The 23,143-nt window shown below is 48.0% G+C and overlaps 1 protein-coding gene across 7 annotated transcripts in view; it reads left to right on the top strand.

The window, feature by feature from the left end:
* The window catches only part of CDK8 (cyclin dependent kinase 8), a 106,754-nt gene extending 92,773 nt beyond the window's left edge, over positions 1-13,981 (top strand). For 5 of the 7 annotated variants that reach the window (XM_047755628.1, XM_047755634.1, XM_047755632.1 and 2 more), the window contains 7 exons: positions 2,735-2,878; positions 5,217-5,286; positions 6,063-6,135; positions 9,251-9,348; positions 10,438-10,516; positions 10,641-10,799; positions 12,689-13,981. In XM_047755628.1, the coding sequence (XP_047611584.1) occupies positions 2,735-2,878; positions 5,217-5,286; positions 6,063-6,135; positions 9,251-9,348; positions 10,438-10,516; positions 10,641-10,799; positions 12,689-12,814 (749 nt within the window). In that variant the 3' untranslated portion in view covers positions 12,815-13,981. The remainder of the gene's footprint in view (positions 1-2,734; positions 2,879-5,216; positions 5,287-6,062; positions 6,136-9,250; positions 9,349-10,437; positions 10,517-10,640; positions 10,800-12,688) is intronic. The other 2 variants (XM_047755629.1, XM_047755631.1) reach the window with 2 other exon arrangements.
* The last annotated feature ends 9,162 nt before the right edge of the window (positions 13,982-23,143 follow it).

Here is a 23,143-nt window from a genome sequence, read left to right on the forward strand (position 1 = left end):
CTCATCACAGGCAGGTTTCAGCGCTGAGGTCGCGCGCGCTCCCTTGTTCAGAACCGCCCGCTGAATCGTTAGGCCCGGAGGGAAACTAATAGGTTAGTCTGCCGTGTCCCCCGGGGACAGTGGGATTCAGTTCAGAGTGTGGGGCGCTTGGATTGACCTTGCAGCGAAGGCTGCAAGGAGGTGTCAGGCTTGGCAGGCCCTGGGGCACTCTTACAGGTTGAGTCATAGTGGGGCTTTTCAGCTCAGGTGTTTGTCCCTGAGTGGCTGCCCACCGATGAGGTTAAATGGGAGGTGTTGATGAAACGGGGAGGGTGAGGACTGGCTCTGTCGTTAGGGTAGAAGCACACTTGCTGCTTGGCCGTTATCAGCACATCTTGCCCGTGTGGGTCTGTGTGGCCGCCCGCTGACGGTCCACCTTGCCTGCTGAGCTCACTTGCTACACACTGGCATCCCTGGTTCTGAGAAGTAGATGGGATTTATGTGTTTTTATTTGCCGAGTCTTTCTAGAAGGAGGTCGACAGGTAGGTGAGCAGGAAGGGACTTTCCATGAAATCAGCGCAATCTGAAAAGCTTGGCAAGGTCGGAAGAGAGGCTTGTTGACCGAGGTTTAGACATTTGTCTGAAATACGAGTCTGATCAGCCAGCTCACACTCATGATTAATGTCTGGAGCAGTCCGAGGAAGGGAAGGATGGTGGGGTGAGAAAAGGTGAAAGGTAATGGAAAAGCGCCGAAGAAAGAGGTTGTTCAGAGTGGGGTTAAACACGGTTCAGTGAAGGAGTCTTTCCTTCTCTCCTGACCGCCACCCCCCCGCCCCCCGCAGTGAAGCTTAAGGGCAGCTGAAGCGCTGGTCCCCTCATCTTCCTTTGCGTGTTTCATCTTCTTTGTTAGCGTTTTTCACCACCAGGATGAGTCACTGCAGTGCCTCTTGGGTGCTGGGAGTAGAGCGTTAGAGATGCAGACTGACCCACAGCCCGTTCTGTGCCCCCACGGAGCCTGCCTGTCCCTCTTGGCTTAAGATCATCCCGGTCAGCTTTCGATGGAGTACCCGTGTGAAAAGGACAATCACAGAATAATCAGTTTCCCCATTTGTTCTCGGATGCTGAAGAGAACATAGCTCGGCCTCTGTTTCTTGGTGAGACGTGGGTGATGTTGGCTAGACTTGGTTCTCTGATGGGGGAGAAAACGGAAGAGCTAGCATGGGGTCTTTGCTAAAATCCCTTGCTTGTAGCCTTCAAGTCAATAGAGGTTAAACTTGTTACTTTGAAATGTGATGATTTTACATTAAATTAAATCAATACCTAGATCCAGTTTTAGGAATTCTCAGTTATTAATAAATTCAGTTTTAAACTCTGGGTAAGTGACCATTATTGACACACCTGAATAATCGGCTTTACTAAGAGTGATTTTGATTTGTCCTTCTGGAGTTACTTCTCTTTCCCACGGGTGTTGCTTAGATCAGTTGAACCACTTACTGAGCGTCCGCTGTGTGCACAGCCTTGTCCTGGGTGTGGAAAAGTTATCCTTGTCCGTTGAGGGATTTCAGAGTGGAGCCAGAGGACTTTCCGCTTCCGCTTCTAAATTAGCATCTATGTCTTTCGTCTACTAATAGTTCTGATGAGTAAGACTTTAGTATGAATGAAAGTCAGCCAGTAACTTAAAGTGAATGAAGAGAATGTGTTGTTTATGAAGGAATCCATTTGCCTGGCGTTTATTAGAAATGAATTTAGAGGGAGTTCCCATCATGCCTCAGTGGCTAATGAACCCGACTAGTATCCATGAGGACGCGGGTTTGATCCCTGGCCTTGGCTCAGTGGGTTAAAGATCCAGCGAGGCCGTTAGCTGTGGTGTAGGCCGGCAGCTGCAGCTCTGATTCAGCCCCCAGCCTGGCAACCTCCATGTGCTGCAGGTACGGCCATAAAAAGACCAAAAAAAAAAAAAAAAAAAAAAAAGGAAAAGAAAAGAAAAAAAGAATTTATAGCGTCTGGGCTTATTTAAAGGTGCCCCATATTTTCTTGCTTTTATTAAACACCTAACATGCAAAGTCTGATGCGTAAAGCATAAACACTGAACAAAAAGCTGTTCCAGCAGAAACCCTGTTTCATAGGATATTTGAGGCCAGGCCTTCTTGTCCTTTTCTGGTTGGAATAGCCCTTGCTGACTGCTGCTCACATGGGAGGATAATTATTAGGCTTTATAAATTAATAAGTACATAAACTAGATAAAGATAAAAAATATTTTTTTACCTCAAACAATGGTGGTGATTGTTTTTGGCAAGTATGCCCAATTTCAAAAGCTCTTTGGGTTTTCTGTTTGTTTATTTTTTTTTGTTGAGTTTTATTTATTTATGGTTCCCATGCTCCATGTGTAGCTTTGTACGTATTTTACAGATAAGGTAATGTTGGAGGCACATAAACTCAGCAAAGATTTTAGGTAATAACTTTGATTTAAACTGGGAGTGAAGCCACTGGGTGGGTTGGAGGTATAACAGGGAGTGAAAAACTGGGGTGGGCGGGGTGGGAATATATATTTACAAAAAATATTCCTTGATGTTTATAATCGCCTAGGAATTAATGTGACTTATTGGGGGGGGAAAAAGAACGAAAAAACACTCCCTGCCAAGATAAAAATGCATTTTCTTTTGGAAAGAACCACTTTATTTTCCTCCTTTTTCTTTTCCCCTTTCCTTTTTTTTTCTTTTCTTTTCCTTTTTTTTATTTTCTTTTTGTTTTAAAGATATTTGGGCTATAGGGTGTATATTTGCAGAACTACTAACGTCAGAACCAATATTTCACTGTCGACAAGAGGACATCAAAACTAGTAACCCTTATCACCATGACCAGCTGGACAGAATATTCAATGTAATGGGATTTCCTGCAGGTACACATTATGTTTTTGTTTTTGTTTTTAAGTCACTGTTATTTGAACTTGGATATCTTCGTTGGAAAGGTGTCTATTGCTAGCTAACAAAAGCTCCTCTTTCTTGATTCTTTATGATTTGCATTAATCACAGATCCACAGAAATAGCAAAATTTGTAGAGTTCACGTCTTAGCATAAAAATATTTAAGGGTTTCTTGAATTTAAGGAGTGTATTTTTGTTTAATGTTTGACACGGTAAAGTATTTGCAGTCTCTGTATTTAACAAGTGCCTTTGGTTCCCTGCATTGACAACTATGAAGGAAATTCAGTGGTGTGTGTTTTTGTCTGGCAGCACGTGTGATGCTGCCGTTACTAGGTCTGCGCGTGCACGTTTTGAACGCTCAGGCGCGCTGTGCAGAATCCGGGTGCGGAACAGTCTGCTGGTTGCTCTCTAACCCCCATCAGTGAGGACAGTGGCTTAAGTCGGCACAGTGAGGTGGGAGGAGCGTCTCACGGCGACCGGGCCGCGCCGACCTGACCGCAGCGGGGACGGCCTCGGGGTCTCGCCACAGCGCCGGCTCTCCAGCCGGGTCCCAGCCCTCGTCCCGCAGAACCACAGACCCTCACTCACCAGAGGTCCCGAATAATGAACATGTGTTGAAAAACACCTCTGTGTTTTTGATAGTCAAGTACTTATGAGACGTTATTTCTTATTAGAAAGTTTCCTTAGTCACTCAAAATGAATGCAGAAATATCTGGGAGTTGTGATTCCACACTCCCTTGTAAGGGGTTCATTATCAGTAAATACCGAGTCACTGTCTTTCTCCAAAACCGGCCCCCGCTTCTGCGAGGACTGCTCTGTGGAGATGGGACTTCATGTGGCCATTAAGCATGTGTGTGTCGGGCACTGTGTTAAACAGATGGCCGGGGGCACAGACACGACTCTCGCCCTCTTGGAGTTGTCATTGTTCTGCTCTAAACCAGTAGGATGTTGAAGGAATAGGAGTAGCTTGAGCAGAGGGAGAAGAATGGCCTTCCTTCCCACGTCCACAAGCCCTCAGCCTTCCGGAGGCCCCTGGGCGGAGCGGGGCTTGGGGTGGGCAGCCTCTGTGAGAGGTGGTTCTGAGGTGGTCGCCAGCGTGCGGCTCGGCTTAAGGGGAGCCGGAGAACGGGCGGCAGCCTTTAGACTTGAGGTGCTGACGAAGGAGGACCTATGATGAGCTCCTGAGAGCTGGTGACGTGGTTCTGTTACATTTGAGAAGGGGGAGTGTGGCAGCGGTGTGTAAAAATCAGTTTAGAAGGGAGAACTGAAGGCAGGGAGCCAGCTGATTATCTGTAGCAGGTGGAAAAGTGATTTGGAGGAGAAGAAAGGAGACATGTGTAATTTTTTTACAGGAAGCTTGTGATTGAGGGAAGATTAAAAGATTATCTCAAGATGTCTAGCTTGAGAAATTGGCAAAAATAGAGAAATTGCAACAAGGAAGTAGTTAAGGAGAAAATTGCTTTTAGGAGTTGAGCGTATATATTTAGTTTACAATACGTGATGTCTGTGGAGGTTAGGTAGCACATATTTTTACAAGTAGGTTGGAAGAAAAGCAAGCCTGTGAAGGTCCTTGAAAAGCAGAGGTGCTCTTAATTAAGCTACCTGCCAGAGTGCGGGTACCTGTGGACTCTCCGTGACACCCACTGGTGGTGACGACAAGCTTCTGAAATAGCAGGTGGTGTTGGAGTAACTCTGACGCCAGCAAAGCCTGACTGAGACATTTCCCACCTGATGTATCCACTGTCTGGTTATGGTAACGTTGACCCAGCCAAGGCACCACCAGCTGACTTATTACTGTTCCAGTTAGAGCCGACTGGGCTCCACTGCAGACAGCTGTCACTGCTTCCGTTGATACCATTCCAAGCGGTGTATTTAAAAGGTGGCAGGAAGGAGGGCCGTAGAAAAAGAGGTGCGCTTAAAGCCGCCAAGGGGAAGATGTCACGTTTATTGTTGAAGAGATTGGGTGCTGATGTAACAAGAATTTTGGTGTGTGTGAAAAAAAAGTGACTTTACACATAGAAATAGAAGCATTTAATAATAGAAATACTTATTTGCACCTTGTTCCCTTCTTGTTACGGAAATGAAGGTTCCTTAGAGGAAGACATACAAAGTAGGCATTAAGAAAACAAGTTCGAAAGAGAGGGATCTCATCGAATGCAGGGCGTGGGGAGCTGCCTTTGCAGCTTGAAGATGTTTGCTCTGGCTGCTGTGCGTTTGAGGACTGTGCTTTCATGTATAAGACGTGGAATGAGAAGGCTGAACCGCTTGAGAATAGGAACCTAGACAATATAAAATTTTATCAATGTATTTCACAGATAAAGATTGGGAAGATATAAAAAAGATGCCTGAACATTCAACATTAATGAAAGACTTCAGAAGAAATACGTAAGTTGGAAAGAAACAGACCCTTTGTTGAATTTTGCTTTTCTAGAATACTCGGTGTAAGATTGAATGCTAATAGAATACTCCACATAAAATTATTAAGTAGTTTATTTTATTTACTCTGATAAATACTTTTACATTATGAGAGTCTTCATTTCTGAAAATGTTTAAGTGGTGATATAAAGAAGGTAACTCTCTAGTGTGAGCAGCTGAATTGGGTATGGAAAAAAGTCAGTTCATTTCTTTCCATATGTCTTCCTTTCTGGAAGCCATGCACGGGTGGGAAGTAGCTAAAGCACTTAGACGCTGAAATAAACAAACCTTGCTGACGGCCACCTGCCTACACGCCTAGGTCGTGTTGTAAATTTGAGCAAGTTGTTATAGAGGAGAAGGAATATTTCATTTATTCTCAGTGGAAGATCAGGGGATTGGAGAGGTAGTTTATAGACCTACGGCAAAATGTTTAAAAATGTATGCTTTTAAACTTGCTGGTAAGGCTGAGTTAAACTCTTGACCCATCTGTTATTTATAAGGTGGCCGTTGACGTAGCATTCGTGTGAACAAGCTAAACAGAGTATTGTTATTCATGAGATTATCTTGCATTTAATCAGGGGTATCCATTCAAAAGTGACTGGGTGAACACTGAATAAAATTGGCTTCATACCATTTTCAGTTTACTGCCTCGGTGATGATTAAAACAATTGTGTTTGGAAAAACCTTAGCTGCTGTAACATTAACGTTAAATCTGATAGAGGTAGTTCATAGTGTTTCTCTTTCAGGTATACCAACTGCAGCCTTATCAAGTATATGGAAAAACATAAAGTTAAACCAGATAGTAAAGCATTCCACTTGGTAAGCTTTACGGAACGGTACTAATCAAATGCATTTTCCCCCTCTCTTATGCCCAACTGGAGGCTTTTTCGAGTAAATGTGAATGGTTACTCACCACTCTTAGAGCAGTTAAATAGCAAATGCGGAGATCTTACTGGTGCATACTAGTAAAAGTAGCAAAACACAAAAAGCCCATAACGTGGTTTGACAGGTAGAATGTTTGGTTGCATTGGATTTTCTAAAGATCATCATTGTACCAAGCCTGTCAAGTCATTTTCTAATTTCCATTTATTGGTTTTCATCAGTTATTTAAAAATTTCAAAGAAGCAGCAAGATGAAAACAGTCCCACGATTCAGAAATAACATTTACAGATTATTTTATACTTCAACTCTTTGAAAGATGGTTTACAAAAAAAAATTTTGGGGGGGGGCATTTTAGGGCCGCACCCGTGGCACATGGAGGTTCCCAGGCTAGGGGTCAAGTTGGAGCTGCAGCTGTCGGCCTACACCACAGCAACACAGGATCCAAGCCGCATCTGCAGCCTATACCACAGCTCACGGCAATGCCAAATCCTTAACCCACTGATCGAGGCTAGGGATCAAACCTGTGTCCTCATGGATACTAGTTGGGTTCATTAACCGCCCAGCCACAAAGAGAACTCCTGGTTTACAAAATTTTGACTCCCAAGGTGTACCTCTCATAAACTTGGCTTGCGGGGACAGTATGGATTACTCACTTTTCCTGGAAGAGTGTGAGAAATGCGGTTTATAAATAGTCTATAATGGAAAAATGATTTGACCTAGAATCTAAATGAATCCATGTGCTATCAAGGTAATTGGTGAGGTTATATTCAACTTATCACCTTAAATTTGTTTACAATAAATTTTTCATTTTTACATCATAACAATTGAAAACACTTTTTAGTTTTAGGTCTTTAAAAAATAGTGTAAAGGAGGAATTTGGTGAAGCAGGTTGTATTTTGCTTGGCTTAAGTTTCTTTAATCCTTTATTCCCAGTATTTTTAAATGAGTTCATTAAATAGGATTTTTTTTCTAACTTTAAAAGGATTAAACTTTCCTTTATTATAATACCAGGCCACTTGGCAAATATATCTTCTGTTTCTGCTTCAACTTCTGCTTTTTCTTCTCCTCCTGCATTTCCTACAGTAATTTTTTATCATGTCGTGTATCATATATTTCATATCTAATCAGCAATATTAAAAAATGCTTAACCGCTCATATTACCATGCAATGTGTTATCTAAATCATGGTTTCTTAAAATGTACTTCACATAGTACCCAAATCAGAAGTTAGATCCTTCAAAGTTACGGCCGTATTTATTCTAACAAAATATTGTAGTAGTGGCAGACCAGAAGTCACAATTTAGGGGAATTTTTTTACACCGCCACCCAGTTCACTGCTGCTCAGTTTAGTCTGAGGCGACTTTGACCGCTACCACTGAAATTCTAGAGCGAGGCTTCCTTTATTGCATATTTGCTTGTTTTTACCAGGGTGACAGGTCTTGGGTGGTCCCATCTGAAAGCTCTAATACAATTGCTTTAAACCTCTTGAGTACATTAAATAGCAAATCTGTGTTTTTCCTTTCAATCTCAAAATAAAATTGTGCTTCCACGGAAATATCGGCTCATTTAAATTAAAGTCTCACCATCCCAGCATTTCATCTGCATTTTAAAATATTCCACCTCCTTCTGTTTTCTGATTGTGTCATCTCTCATGGTCTCACATGTCTCCTAGTTTCTTGGTTTCCATAGCGTGGTCCTAGCCCAGCAGCACCGCAGTCACCTGGGCAGCGCTGCAAGTGCAGGTGCTTGGCTCCTGCCCAGATGTGCTGCTCAGCAGCTCCGGAGTCGCTAGGAAGTGCTCCGGGGACGCCTCCGATGTGCTTCGAGTCTGAAAGTGCTGCGCGTTAGGCCAGAGGTGGTGGGCTGAGGGCGCTCCTGTTAGAGGGCCTCTTAAGTCACACGTTAAAGACTCTCGTTCCTGGAACCCTCAGTCCATCACATTTCAAGGAAAGAGTGCTGCATTTTGACGTTAGTTTGGCCCTTCGGTGTCGCATGACAACAACAGTGATAGTAGTGACCAGCACCTAGAGAGCGCGTCCCCCACGCCCGGCGCCACTGTAGTTGCTTTTCGTCAGTCTCAAAAGAAACATGGTAAAAGGTACTGTTTCTAAGCTCCGTTTGGCAAATGGGGCTACAGAGGGCTTCAATAACTTGTTCACAGTCACCCGACTCATAAATGTCAGGTCAGGATTTGAGGCCAAGCAGCGTCTCTGCACACGGCCTTGCTGCACAGGTTCTGCCCCAGGCGCCGTGTTTACATAGCCCCGGGCGGCAGCGCCAGAGATCGCTGTCTGAGAGCCGTGCTGTTGGGAGGGTAGGCGCTGAGCTCTGGAAATGCACCTGATGTGACTGAGAAATTGACTTTTTTTTTTTTTTAAATTAAGAAAAAAATTTTTTTCTAGGGCCACACCTGTGGCTTATGGAAGTTCCCAGGCTAGGGGTTGAATAAGAGCTTTAGCCACCGGCCTCCACCACAGCCACATCATCTCGGGATCCGAGCTGGGCTGCGACCTACACCACAGCTCACGGCAACGCTGGATCCTTCACCCACTGAGCAAGGCCAGGGATTGAACCTGTGTCCTTACGGCTACTAGTTGGGTTTGTTTCCACTGCGCCACATGGGAACTCTGAGAAATTGACTTTTTAAATTTAACTTGGTTTTAATTAATTTGGTTTTAACTCTAAGTAGCCACATGTAGCTAGTGTATTCTTTGGGGTATAATGTTTTCTCCTTAGTAGAAAACACAGGCATTTTGGTCCTGTTCTAAATTGGACGTGGCAATTCAGATAGTGTAGGAAAAAGGTCTTGGTTGAGAGTAAGAAGACGTATGTTTACTTACTTCTTATAGGAGAACCGGGTGAGCTGATGATTATTAAAATGACTCATGTGAATGACTACATTAAATTGAGAGGTTTTTAGTTTTTAACTGGGGGGAATGACACCCTCTGAACTGTGGTGTTATTGATAAAAAACCGTGTACCTCCCGCAAATGTGCCAAACGGTAAAACTTTGAGAAGTAATGCAGTGATGTTTTTATGATTTATGGTTTCAGCTTCAGAAATTGCTTACCATGGACCCAATAAAGCGAATTACCTCAGAACAGGCTATGCAGGATCCCTATTTCTTAGAAGACCCACTTCCTACATCAGAGTAAGTGATCAGTTTATTAACTCACCAGCACAATAGAATTTTTTGGTGCGTGCTTTTTTTTTTTTTCTTTTTTAAAGCCACTTCTGTGGCATATGAAAATTCCTGGGCCCAGGATCAAACCCATGCCACAGCAGCGCGAGCACTGCATCCTCAGCCCACTGTGCCACCAGGGAGCTAGCTCTTGGTGCATGCTTTTTTTTCAGCTGTCAATTCCAGGTTGCTGCTGCTCTTGTTCGGGGACTCAAGTCCTTATGACAAGCAGAAAACGAGCTGGTGACTGAGAGCCGTCAGGCTTTTACAGCAGAGAGACGCTGCTGCCCTGCTTGCTGCCCGCGGCCGGTGGTGGCGGTAGTCGAGGGCGGGCTGCTCCCACGCAGTGGCACTCCCTCGGGCTCTGAGCCGGCGCACTGCTTGCACTCAGTTCTGTGTTCCAGTTGCAAGCCCCATTCCCAAAGAAGTTTGTGGTCCCCATACGTTCCTTTTTTTTTTTTTTGTCTTTTTGCCTTTTCTAGGGCCGCACCTGCAGCATATGGAAGTTCCCAGGCTAGGGGTCCAATCGGAGCTGTAGTTGCCAGCCTGCACCACAGCCACAGCAGCATGGGATCCGAGCCACATCTGCGACCTACACCACAGCTCACAGCAACACCAGATCCTTAACCCACTGAGTGAGGCCGGGGATTGAACCCGTGTCCTCATGGATCCTAGTCGGGTTGGTTAACCACCGAGCCACGGTGGGATCTCCCATTTCGTGCATTTTGGATGCAGTCTGGAGGGTAGAATGCAGTTTTGTTGAGTCATGACATTCCAGCTGCAACGTCTGCCTTGGTTGTGGTGCTGAAGGAGCAGTGCCGACATAAAGGAGAGCCGAGGCCCTTGGGGTGATGACTGGGGGTGCCGGGTGCTTTTGTTCAGCACAGAGCCCCCCGAGATGTCACTGGTTAGGAGAAGACACGCACTGCCTCGCAGTTGCACCGGCGGGGAGGCGGAGTCTGTCTGAAGGATGAAAGCCGAAACCACTCGGGCGGCGCGTTTGAGACACTGATCAGCGCGCCGGAAATCGTTGTTGTGTCTTCTCTTTCCTGTGATCAGCGTTTTTGCCGGTTGTCAGATCCCGTACCCTAAAAGAGAGTTTTTAACGGAGGAAGAGCCCGAGGACAAAGGAGACAAAGTAAGTGTCAGGGTGCGGGGCGGCTTCGTGCTCTTCTGCTGTGGTGCCGCCTGCCTTGTGCGGCTGCGGCCGCCGTTTGCTCTCCTCTGAGTTGCACTCTCTCTTTCCGTTTCACCCAATTGAGAAGAACCAGCAGCAGCAGCAGGGCAATAACCACACTAACGGGACTGGTCACCCCGGGAACCAGGACAGCAGCCACACGCAGGGCCCCCCGCTGAAGAAAGTGCGGGTTGTTCCTCCTACCACTACCTCAGGCGGACTCATCGTGACCTCAGACTATCAGGTACGGCCGCCCGCAGCCCTGCGTGGGGGGGGGGGGCCCGGGGCCGCGGCGTCGGGAGCTCAGCGCCAGCCTCTGCTGCTCGGGAGACGGTGGCCTCGAGGGTTGCCGGCCTGAAAAGCGCCAGGCGGTTCCGTCCATGAGGCTTAGCCAGGCGTGGATCGGTCGGACCGAACGGCGCCCCTGTTAACCCGGTGGCCTCGGCCAGGTCCTAGACAGGGCCTGGCTTTGGCGTCTCATCCGGAGCACGAGCCGCAGGAAGCCCCGTGGGGGCGGGTGGGCCTCAGCGCCCAGCGTCCAGGAGGTGCCCAGGAAGTGCCGTCTGTCGTTCCTGAAACCACGGCAGTTAGGGACACGGTTAGGCCTTGTGGGCAGCCTTGCGTAGGAGGCTGGGGGTCCTCGGTTCCCTCGTTGGTAGGATGTGGTTGGTGGCAGGTGAGGCTGTGGTCGGGTTAAAGGAGAGGACGCGAGCCGGCCTGGCAGGCGTTTGCTAGATGATCGCAGCCCCTTTCGTCATCGTCATCATCGCGGAAGCTCACGGCACGCGGCCAGCACTTCGGTGCTGGTGCCTGTGGTCAGAGCACCTCACGTGTGCGCTGTCCTGCCGAGCGTGACACAGGCGTGGCTTCCTTCCGACGCGATGGCAGCCCGAGGTGGGTGTCAGAGGCCGAAGTCCTCCCCCGGGTTCGCCCCGTGAGCCGGGGAGATGCAGGACAGACCCAGACCAACTAGAGGCTCGAGGCTCCTCTCGAGTGACGCTGTTGCCTCCTTTGCACACAGACCTGTTGAACGTGGAAGCTTCTACCCCTGTTCCCAGGCCCCTGGGCTTCGGCGTGGGAGGCATACTGACAACCTGACCCCTTCCAGTTAGTTACCTGCTAAGAGAGCAGAGGAGGCTCTTCAACTGAATGTGCCGTCAGAGGCTGCTCCTAGTCTGGGGGCTGGTCAGTGGGAGGTCCAGCCGCCCCCCCCCCCCCCCGCCAGGCCTGGGAGCAGACGCCCATGGCTGTGTCTGCACGGGGGGAAGAGGCTGCCTCCTGAGCAGGCAGTGCCCGCCCCCACCGTTCCCACTGCCACCGCCACCCGCCGGGAGGTGGTGCTGTGTTCCTGGTGGATGTTACTGTCGTGGTGGTTTTTGTGGGTGATTTCAAAAATAGTATTTCTGGAGTTCCCGTTGTGGCACAGCAGAAACGAATCCGACTAGGAGCCAGGAGGTTGTGGATTTGATCGCTGGCCTCTCAGTGGGTTAAGGATTTGGCGTTGCTGTGAGCTGTGGTGTAGGTCGCAGATGTGGCTCGGATCCTGTGTTGCTGTGGCTGTGGTGCAGGCTGGCAGCTGCAGCTCCGCTTCGACCCCTAGCCTGGGAACCTCCATATGCCGCAGGTGCGGCCCTAAAAAGACAAAAGACAAAAACAAACGAAAAATAGTATTTGTGACTACAGTTTCCTGTGTCCACTCTTCCTGAAGTGTTACTTGAGCTAGGGTTGGCAGAATTTTGGATTCTGTGATTTATTAACTATGCTTTGAACGAGGAAAGTATTAAATTATGGTTACTCTTCTGTAGTGATTGTCTTAGGAACTAATAGTGCGAGAAAGAGGCAGGAGTGAGAAAAGGACAGACAGAACTAGTGGACTCGGAGAGACAGGACTGGCAGCACAGCAGGAAGACGCAGCCTCGTGTGGTTTTACCAACAGCACTTCCCACCTGCCCAGATTTGGGGGGCGGGGTTGTCATTTTAGCGCTAAAGCCGATATGTCGCACAGGACTCTTTCTAAGCCCCAACTGCCTCAAAGTAGAGGGCCTTTCCAGCCCACGCCCGCCTCGCTGGCTCAGCGTGCCTGCGGCGCGTGGGAACACCCGAGTCACGTCTCTCCCTCGGCCTCCTTTGCAGCGTTCCAATCCCCATGCTGCCTACCCCAACCCCGGACCAAGCACATCGCAGCCGCAGAGCAGCATGGGGTACTCAACTACCTCCCAGCAGCCTCCCCAGTACTCCCATCAGACACACCGGTACTGAGCTGCGCCGGACACTGTCCATGCACTGTCGCTGCGCCGCCGCGGGCCTGCCGCCGCCCCCGCGGAGCCCGGGATGGGCCCTGAGAATGTACTGTGCAGCCTCGGCGTCAGATGTCCAGCAGCCAAGTCCCGCCGCTTTTCACAGATTGGGGTAGTGGCTTCCAGGTGGTTCCTGTTTGGCGTTAGACTCGAGAAGAAAGTCCGAGCACAGTTTGTGTTGTGGGTTTGCTACTTCCCTGGTTTACTTGACGTGGTTCGCACTGACCAATGCATTTTTTCAGTGACAGTCTGTAGCAGTCGAAGCTGTGAAGTGTGCTGGGGCAAGCATTTGTCGTTGAGTGTGGTGAATTCTTCCAGCGTAGCAACATGATCTGACCAACAGTACACACACACCCCACACGCAAAAGTTTAACTGGTACTTGAAACAGACAGCCTGTGTTAACCCGACAGAGTAACAACCAAGACCCAAAAGGAGACTATTTCGGTACAGCTCTCGTTTCAGCGTCTCATCAGTGGGCCGATGCATTTTCTACATTGATCAGTGTTTTTTGACCAAGACCATCGCTTGGATTTTTTGAAAGTATAAAAGCCACATAGTTTCTCCAGAAGGTTTCAAAACTCCCAAAGATTAATTTCCAACTTCTAAGTTTGTTTTTGTTTTCAATCTATGACTTGACTGGTATTAAAGCTGCTATTTGATAGTAATGAAATATGTTGTCATTGATATAAACCTGTTTGGTTCAGCAAACAAACTAAGATGATTGTCATAGACAGTGTTTTATTTTTCCTGTTGGTGTTGCAGATTTGTGAGCATGCTTTAAGAAGACAAAAGCATGAATGATAACTTCCTTAAAAAGGTGCGGCATCCAATTGAGATATTTTGTCCTGATTTTAAAGCTGGTTGGTGTAGTACTACTAAAATTTTGTTCAGTTCCTTTTCTTTTTTAAAACTTGTTCGCACGGTGTTTAGGGTGCCCTTACTTCAGCCAAGGAGAAGGAGTAGGAGAGCCTTAGAATTTTTGAGGAAAAAAAAAAAAAAACCTATAACATACAATGTACTGTATCAAACTATTTTACATGAATGACACAAGTATTCTGAATTTAAAAAAAAATTGAACATTGTTAAAAACAAGGTGTTATGTAATAAATTTATTTTTCATAAGTCAAAGTATGGAGTCAACTGTGTTTTTACACACACCAAGGTGTTTTGTTTTATTTTCGAATGTGCCTTAACAAGCGGCCTCTGAGTAGACACGCAGTCGTTGTCCGTGACGACACCTGTGTCTCCTGCCCCGGGAGGAAGTAGATTTCGGTACAGGTTCTTCTCTCTGTCACACGAGAGGTGGCGCAGACGGCTTTCTCGTTGAAAGCGTGGAGCCCTCTCTTTCTAGAATCACGCCTAATTCTGCGTTACGCTCAGCTCGTGGTGGCTCTTTTATTCCAAGTAATTATTTTTTCCTCCCTCCTTAGGCACACAATGCGGAACACTTAAAAGCAAACATAATTTTCTTAAAAATTCAACTCATCTGTGTAAAACATTCGAAACTATTTTAAGAACCAGGGCGTTGCGTTGCTGAGCGGCCTGGACCTCGCAGTGAGGACAATTGAGGGTGAACTCGGGCCTCCGTGTTGTCTTCGCTCCCCGGTTGGTTTGCGACTCTCCATCAGTCGCACCCTGTTTCCCGTCCATGCGCGTCCCCTGCTTTTCGCCCTGACTGAGCGCAGCACCTGCCAGCTTGGCGAGCGTGGCCGGCATCCAGACGTTTCTGTTTCCTTGGGGCCGAGTCCCAGAGGTTGATTCGGGCCACACCCGCAGCACATGGAGGTTCCCAGGTGAGGGGTCGAACCGGAGCTGCAGCTGCCGGCCTGCACCCCAGCCACGGCAACGCCAGATCCTTAACCCACCGAGTGGGGCCAGGGATCGAACCCACGGCCTCGTGGCTACAGGTCGGGTTTGTTACTGCTGAGCCAGGACGGGAGCTCCGGCATCTTCATTTTTAACGCAGCCCTCCGTGGGCTCAGCTGCAGAGGTGGGGAGGAAACCTGCCCCCCCAAGTCGGTGGAAAGGCTGAGCAACCGGGAGAGAGGGCCGCTTGGGCCGTGTCTGCCCTCTGCGTGAATTTCCAAATGCAGAGCCCGTGAGGACGCGTCCGCTCTGGGCGCTGGAGACTCCTTCATCCCCCATCCTCTGAGCGGCCTGCCCGTCTCCCAGAGCCACCCACGTTGGCCACAGTCACAGTCACAAGTGCAGCCTGGTTTCTCCCTGAGCTTCATGTATTTAACCAGATCTGTGACAAGGGACACACACGCCACTGCCGTCCCTCTCTAGCCTGTGGCCTGGCTCGGCGTTCCCGCTGGCCCGTCTGGCACACATCGGCCCATTCTCTGTCTCTCCCTCTCCCACCTCGGCCGCCCCTCTTTGCTGCCCCCACCTCGTGAGCGCCCCCAGGCGGCTGAGAGGCTGCCCGTCCCCCGACTTCTCTGCACATCGCTCGTCACTCGTGGCGTCTCTGGACTGAATATGCATCCAGACTCACGCCGTGCCCGGGGCCACTCGGGGCCGCAGCGCCATCGTCTTGCACACCCGCGCCGTCCCTGCCACTCGCAGCCGTTCCTTACGTGGCTCTCCAGCTTGCCCGCCTCCACTCGCCTCCCTCTGTAAAAGCCAGAGCCTCACCGTGCCCAGCGAGTCCCTGCGTGCCCAGCGTCCGAGCCTGCCAGCTGCAGTGCTGTTGGGCCCCTCTGGGGCCTGCCCCGCGTGCGCCGTCTTTGCCATTCGCCTCCGTCTCCCCCCAGCCAGCTTCTCGGCTTCCTCGCTCGCCCCTTCCCCGTCTGCTCACCTCTCCTCTCGGTAGAGAGCCCCTCCCCGTGCGCTCTGCTCCCACACCGGCCAGCATCCTCCGTCCCTTTGCCCTGCCTCGTTATCCTGCGCAGCCCTTACCGTCACGGACATACACTTGCCTGTTGGTTTTCTTTTTGTGAAGATAAACTCCACAGGGCAGGGTTTTTAAACACTGGAATAGAGTTGACCTGTAGCCTTGTGCGGTGTGCTGATCTGACGCCCTCTTCCCGCCAGTACCATTGCCGCCCAAGTGGTAGCTCTGGGCCGTCCTAATTAATTAATTCCAATAGTCCCAACAGCTAGAAGATGCCCCCCAGCCACATATGGTCTGTATAGCTCATCCTGGTGCAGCTCATAAATGTTGAATGAATGAATGGCTTTCTGTTTGGATGTCAGAGAGCCTCAAACTCAGCGTATCCAGACGGTTAAGCTTCTCTCCTGCCACCACCCGTTTCCAGACCATCCAGCCGCCTGATTGGCCGCCCTGCTTCCGCTAATACCATGCTATAGTCTGCCTTCCACGCAGCACGGGTCCTCTGCCCTCGCAGCAGTGAAGGCTCCCTGCCATTTTCATCCGTGTGTGACGTCTTGGGTGTGTATGTTTATGGTCGGCCTCCCTGAGGCCAGGGACTCTCGTCCTGTTCACCATAAGCTCGAGTGGTGGCTTCATCCCTTGTCCTCTGCGCTTCCCGCACGCAGCATGCGTTGTAGAACAGGTGGACAGGAGTTCCCCATCATGGCGCAGGGAAAACGAATCTGACGAGCATCCATGAGGACCCAGGTTCGATCCCTGGCCTCGCTCAGTGGGTTCAGGATCTGACGTTGCCATGAGCTGTGGTGTAGATCACAGATGAGGCCCGGATCTGGCGTCGCTGTGGCTGAGGTGTAGGCTGGCAGCTCTAGCTCCGATTCGGCCCGTAGCCTGGGAACCTCCGCGTGCCACCATTTCGGCCCTAAAGAGCAAAAGAAAAAAGAAAAAAAAAGTGGACAGCTTCTCATAAAGTTACGCATACCCTCATCATATAACTTAGCCATCCCAAGTGAAACAAAGACTTGTGTTCACACAAAAATCCTGTACACACATGTTCATAGTGGCTTTGTTCGTAGTTGCTGGAAATGGAATCCATCTACTCTTTCATCAGATGGTGAACAGACACCGCGACGCTCCCTTACGGTGACAGGGGGCGAACCACTGATACACATAGTAGCGTGGGTGATTCTCCTTGTGCCTCCTGGAAGACGCCACGCTCCAAGACCACGGACCATGTGCCTCCGCCCATGTGACAGTCTGGAAAAGAGAAAACCGTGGGGTCAGAGATGAGCAGGGCTGCCGGCGTCAAGAGTGAGACTGGCTGGGAAAGGACACAGGCGGGGTTCTGTCGGGGATGAGACAGTTCTCTGTCTTGATTTTTGCTGCACAAATCAATGCCAGAACCCACCCAGCTATGCAGGTGACTCTTCACGGTTTGGTTTGATTTGATTTTTGATTTTTTTGTCTTTTTAGGGCCACACCCACGGCATATGGAGGTTCCCAGGCTAGGGGTTGAATCGCAGCTACAGCTGCCGGCCTCCACCACAGCCACAGCAATGCAGGAACCGAGCTGCATCTTCAACCTACACCACAGCTCACAGCAACGCCGGATCCTTAACCCACTGAGCGAGGCCCGGGATTGAACCCACATCCTCATGGACACTAGTCGGGTTTGTTACCATTGAGCCATGACGGGAATTCCCTCTTAATGGTTTGAAATTCTGCTTTAATACAAAACAAGTAGAAGAAACAAGACCGGCCACATCTAGCGTTGGCAAGAATAGGGAGCAGCAGGAATTCTCAGCCCTCGCTGGTAGGAGCACAAACGGAGCAGCCACTTGGGAAGACAATTTGGTGGTTCCTTATAAAGTGAAACACGTACTTAGCAGCTGACCCTGCAGTCACACCCTAGGTGTCTACCCAACAGGACTGAGAGCATGTCCACACAGTGGCCTGTGCATGCGTGTTCAGAGTGCCTTTATATCACAGCCGCAGCTGGACATCTGGTAATAGATGCGTAGAGAAGCTGTGGGACATCCATACGGTGAAATATATTACTGAGCAATAACATTGAAGGTTCAGGAATCTTGATCGTGGTTACATGTGTGCCTGTGTGTGTGTGTGTGTGTGTGTGTGTGTGTATAAAAGATTTTAAATCAAGGATAAGACATAATTTACACACAAACTACCAATGTAAAGCATTCGGTTTGATGGGTGTTGAAAGACATGTATATATGGGTGTATGTGTATCTGTGTGTGTGTATATGTATATGTGTGTATATATACATGTGCATATATGTATATAGATGTGTGTGTATTTATATATATGTGTGTGTGTGTGTATATATATATATATATATATATATATATATATACACACACATGTTTTTCAAAATCCATCAAACCGTATGCTTTACATTGGTCATTTGAGTGTAAATTATGCCTTAAGCTTGATTTGTTTAAAATTCAGTACTTAGGAGTTCCCGTTGGTGGCTCAACAGATTAAGGACCTGATGTTGCCTTTGTGAGGATACAAGTGCAATCCCTAACCTTGCTCAGTGGCTTCAGGACCTGTTGTTGCTACAAGATGGGGGCGTAGGTCATGGATGCAGCTCAGATCCGGTGTGGCTGTGGCTGTGGTGTAGGCCGGCAGCTGCAGCTCCAGTTCAACCCCTAGCCTGGGAGCTTCCATATGCTGCAGGTGTGGCCATACAATAAAATAAAATAATATAAAATCTAGTATTCAGAGACTTTTAGCACATGCCTAGATATAAATGTATGTTGGAAATGTGTTGCTAGTGTTCTCTCCACCTGGAAATGCAATTTTTTCCTTAAGACATAACGTCTCCTAGCCTCTGGTGAATCACCTTGGTGTGTTTAAATGAGCATATGTGGAGGGTTAGAGCATTAATAATCCCAAACCTGAAATACTTAAAGTTTCCTCTGAATTCATTAATCTTCATTAAGCATTTTTTTTAATTTGCAAACTTTTTAAAGTTTTATTGAAGTATAGTTGATTTGCAATGTTGTGATAATTTCTGCTGTACAACAAAGTGATTCAGTTATGCATATACAAGCATCCATTCTTTCATATTTTTTGATATTCACCTCCTTTTTATTCAAAACATATTTTTTGTAATTTTTTAATTTGATGAATTTTTTATATTTATAGTTGTACAACCATTATCAAAGCCTAATTTTTAGAACATTTTTATCCCAAACTCCCAGTCTTCCCTGGACAACCCCCCCCCCAACCTGTCTCCTTTGGTAACTGTAAGTTTTTCAAAGTCTGAGTCAGTTTCTGTTCTGCAAATATGTTCATTGTATCCCTTTTTTTAAGATTCCACATGTAAGTGAGAGCGTATGTTTGTCTCACTGCCTGACTTCACTCCTGTGAGAATTTCTAGGTCCATCCGTGTTGCTACAAATGCCAAGTTAGGGGCGTGTCCTTTTCTGACAAGTTCTGAACAGTCTTCCTCTCACTCAGGGACCGTGGGGAATTTTCTCACAGCCTGAATGTTCTTGAGGGGGCAGTCGAGTTGAATTCACTGGATGTTTACTGAGCATTTGGTACGTGTTTGACAGTCCGTTGGGACTTGCAGCCAAACAGAACCAGAACAGACCACAATTCCTGTCCTCAGATACTCAAGAAACTTCATTAGTGGCGGAGTCTGGATACACGTGCAGGAAACAGAACAGCAGAAGCCATCGGTAGATCGCGGGCTGAAGAGGGGCTGGGACCCGCCCCTGCTCTCTCGAGGAGACAGTAGCTTGGTGGGAAGGGCTTTCTGGGGGTGAGGACTGGTGTGGAGTGTCAGAAGGACAGGGGGTTTGGGATCAGAAGCCCCAGGTCTTGTCCCTGCCACTTACTCGATAGAAGGCCTTGCTCATGTCATTCAGCTTTTCCAAGCCCCTGTCAATACTAAGAACTGTAGTCACAGTGGAGGCGTTGTCACCGTCACAGAAATGCTGCTGGGCCCCGTGTAAGGCAAACCCTACATCGCTTCTCAGAGGCCCATAACCATCACCTCAGCTGGACCCAAAGTAACCCCAGATGCCTACTGTGTGCCAGGCTCTACGCGAAGCATTTTGCATGTACAGGATCCTTCCTCCCGAGAGCTTTTTGGGTTCAGTAGTATTTTCCCCGTTTCCCAAGCGAGAAAAACAACATTTGGAGAGGCGGTGTCCTGCTTGAACTCACTCAGCTGTGTGGCTGGGGCAGAGTCGCTCCCCGCGGCTTCCAGGCCTCAGAGGAAGAAGCCTGGGACGGTCATGCATGGTGAAGTGGCCCCTCTGTCCAGAGCACAAAATGTGGCCTGGGCGGCAGGAGCCAGAGATGAACTTAATAAGCCTGTGATCTGTCAGTGAGGCTTATTTCTTGACATGCTTTGCCTTTTAAATTACAAGGTCCAAGATGAATGTGTCTTTTTACTAGTCACTGATAATGTCTGTTGAAAATGTCTTCAGGAGTTCCTGTCCTGGCGCAGCGGAAGTGGATCGGACTAGGAACCATGAGGTTGAGGGTTCAATTCCTGGCCTTACTCAGTGGGTTAAGGATCTGGCATTGCTGCGAGCTGTGGTGTAGGTCGCAGACGTGGCTCGGATCTGGCGATGCTGTGGCTGTGGCTGTGGCTGTGGCCGGCAGCTGTAGCTCCTATCTGACCCCTAGCCTGGGAACCTCCATATTGCCATGGGTGTGGCCCTAAAAAGGATGAAAAGACACACACACACACAAAGAAAAGAAAGCGTCTTCAATGCTATAATGGATTTAAAAATGGATGCTGGTTTAACGGTAATTGGTAATTGCTTTTCCAGTTGAGTTTCTGCATTGGCAGAAAGTATGGTTTTCTCTGATCCAGTCAAAAGCCTTCACTTGCCAAGTTATCCTGCATTCCTCCTGCACCCTCAAAGTCCCTTTGGCCCCCTTCTTCCTTCTGCCACCACCGCAGTGCCTCTTCCACATGGGCTGCAGCCACGTTTGGGCAGGTACGTTGCCCTGGAGCCCAGGTCAGTATTGTCCCACCCTGCTAGTGAGCTGCCTTCATGCCTCAGTGCTTGAAGAATGCCCTCTGAACTCAGGGTATGAGGGGAACTGATGTCATAAGGTTACCCTGGGCCAGTGGATTAAAAGAATCCGTAGAGGGAGGGAGTTCCTGTTGTGGCTCAGCTGGTTAAAAACCCAAAGGGTATCTATGAGGTTGCGGGTTTGATCCCTGGCCTGGATCAGTGGGTTAAGGATCTGGCATTGCTATGAGCTGTGGTGTAGGTCTTGGATGCAGCTCGGATCCTGTGTGGCTGTGGTTGTGGCTGTGGTGTAGGCTGGCAGCTGTAGCTCCGATTGGACCCCTAGCCTGGGAACGTCCATATGCCATGAGTGTGGCCAAAGCAAAAAAAAAAAAAAAAAGAAGAAAAAAAAAAGGTAATCAGCAAGGACTTACTTTGTAACACAGGAACTATAGTCAATGTTCTGTAATAACCTGTATGGAAAAAGAATCTGAAAAGGAATGGATATGTGTTTATGTATAACTGAAACTTTGCTGTACCCCTGAAAGTAACACAACATTGTAAATCAGCTCTACTCTGGTAAAATTAAAGTTAAAAAAAAGGTGTCAGCAGTGAGGAACCCATTGCTGGTAAAGTGGGTGGTGCAGTAGCATCAGCATTGCTAAGACTTCCCCGTGGAAGTTTGGGATGAGCTACAGGTGCACCATTGGGTTATGAAGAAGCTGGGGCCCTTGAACAGAATGGGAGCAATGGTATTTGAAAGACTGTGGGATCAGCTGGCTTTATTAATTGCCTTGGAAGACTTGAAAACTAAGATGAAAAGCTCAGGTCTGCCAATTATGAAGACATGCCATGACGGTCACAGTGAGTGGTAGACAGATGCAAACTTGGCATAAAGTGAACCAAGTCATTGCCCCAAGTGTAGCTGCCGGGCCAGATGTGTCAACTTCACCGGAGCAGAGCGACAGCCCCTGGCAGTTCTTAGGTGGCTTTTGATTTGGCAAACACATTCCTGATCCCCATCGATAAAAAGGATCAATATACATGGTGTTCTGGTGGGAAGGACAGTAGCCTTGCTCGAGGCTGTGTTAACTCTTTGCTGTGATGGAATCTGCGAGAGAATGGTGGAAGGGAGGACAGTGGAATTGGCAGCTGCCAGGAATCTCTCTCTGCACCCCAACAGCAATTGTACTGGCAGAAACTGTCTGAAGTGGATATTTTGAAACTCTGGAGTTTATTTGAATTCCCACAGCTTCCAGGGGGCAGCTTCGCTGGTAAACTACAACTTATTTCACCAGTCAGCGTGTTGGTAGCAGCCCACCCTCCATCCGTGTGGCCGGAAGTTGGGGGCACAGCAGCCCACGTTTCTGTCACACTTTGCTAGAGCTATGATGGGTAATAAGGACCTTCTCTTTCAAATATTGGGGTTCTGAGTTTTCATTATGGATTGCTGCTTGGATCACTGAGAGGTAGGCAAGGAGTCTGCATGCCACTGTATCAACCCCACCAACCAAAGCAACTTCCAGAAGATTTAAAGGTGCTAAAGGTAGACCTGCTTTTTGTTTGTTTGTTTGTTTTGTGGCTTGGCAGAGGCAGGGTTTAGACATTCAAAAACCTCTGCATTTATGGGAGAATGTAGAAAGTCGCCATACATGCCCAGGGAAAGACGGGCTCAGGAAAACCTCCGAAGACCTTAAACTTTTACCTCCAGCTGACCCTTGACACAGAGCTACCCCACCACAATTAAAAACAAAAACACAAATTCTGGGGATGGGAAAGGATATGATTTCCTGAGTTTTCATATAACATTCAAATGTCCAATTTTAACAACAAAATCACAAGGCATGCAGAGAAACAGGACAATGGCTCATTAAAGGAATGGAATAAATTGACAAAGTGTAAGTGAAGAAGCTGAGACATTAGACTTACTAGACACACTTTACAACTGTCCTAAGGATGCTCCAAGAGCTAAAGGAAGACAAAGGCAGGAAGGTAATGGGTGCATAAAATGAGAGTATCAGTAAGAAGAAATTATTAAAAAATAATAACCAAAAGGAGATTCTGGAGCCGTATGAACCCCACCAACCAAAGCAGCTTGTATTAAAAAGTGCAACAACTGCAAGAGTTCAGAAACTGAGCAGGCAGAACAAAGAATTGGTGAACTTGAAGTTAGGGCAATTGAAATGAACAAGTCCAAAGAACAGAAAGGAAAAAGAATGGAGACAAGTGAACAGAGCCTCAAGGATCTGTGGGACAGTCTCAAGCAGACCAGAAGGAATCCCAGAAGGAGAGGAGAGAAAGATGCAGAGGTTATTTGAAGAAATAATAGCTGAAAGCTTCCCAAATTTGATTAAAGACATGAATATAACATCTAAGAACCTCAGCAAATTCCAAGTAGGATGAACTCCGACCCACACCAAGACATAATCAAACTCTCCAAAAGCCAAAGTCAA

The sequence above is a fragment of the Phacochoerus africanus genome, chromosome 13 (genome assembly GCF_016906955.1).
Source record: "Phacochoerus africanus isolate WHEZ1 chromosome 13, ROS_Pafr_v1, whole genome shotgun sequence".
NCBI classification, from domain to species: domain Eukaryota; kingdom Metazoa; phylum Chordata; class Mammalia; order Artiodactyla; family Suidae; genus Phacochoerus; species Phacochoerus africanus.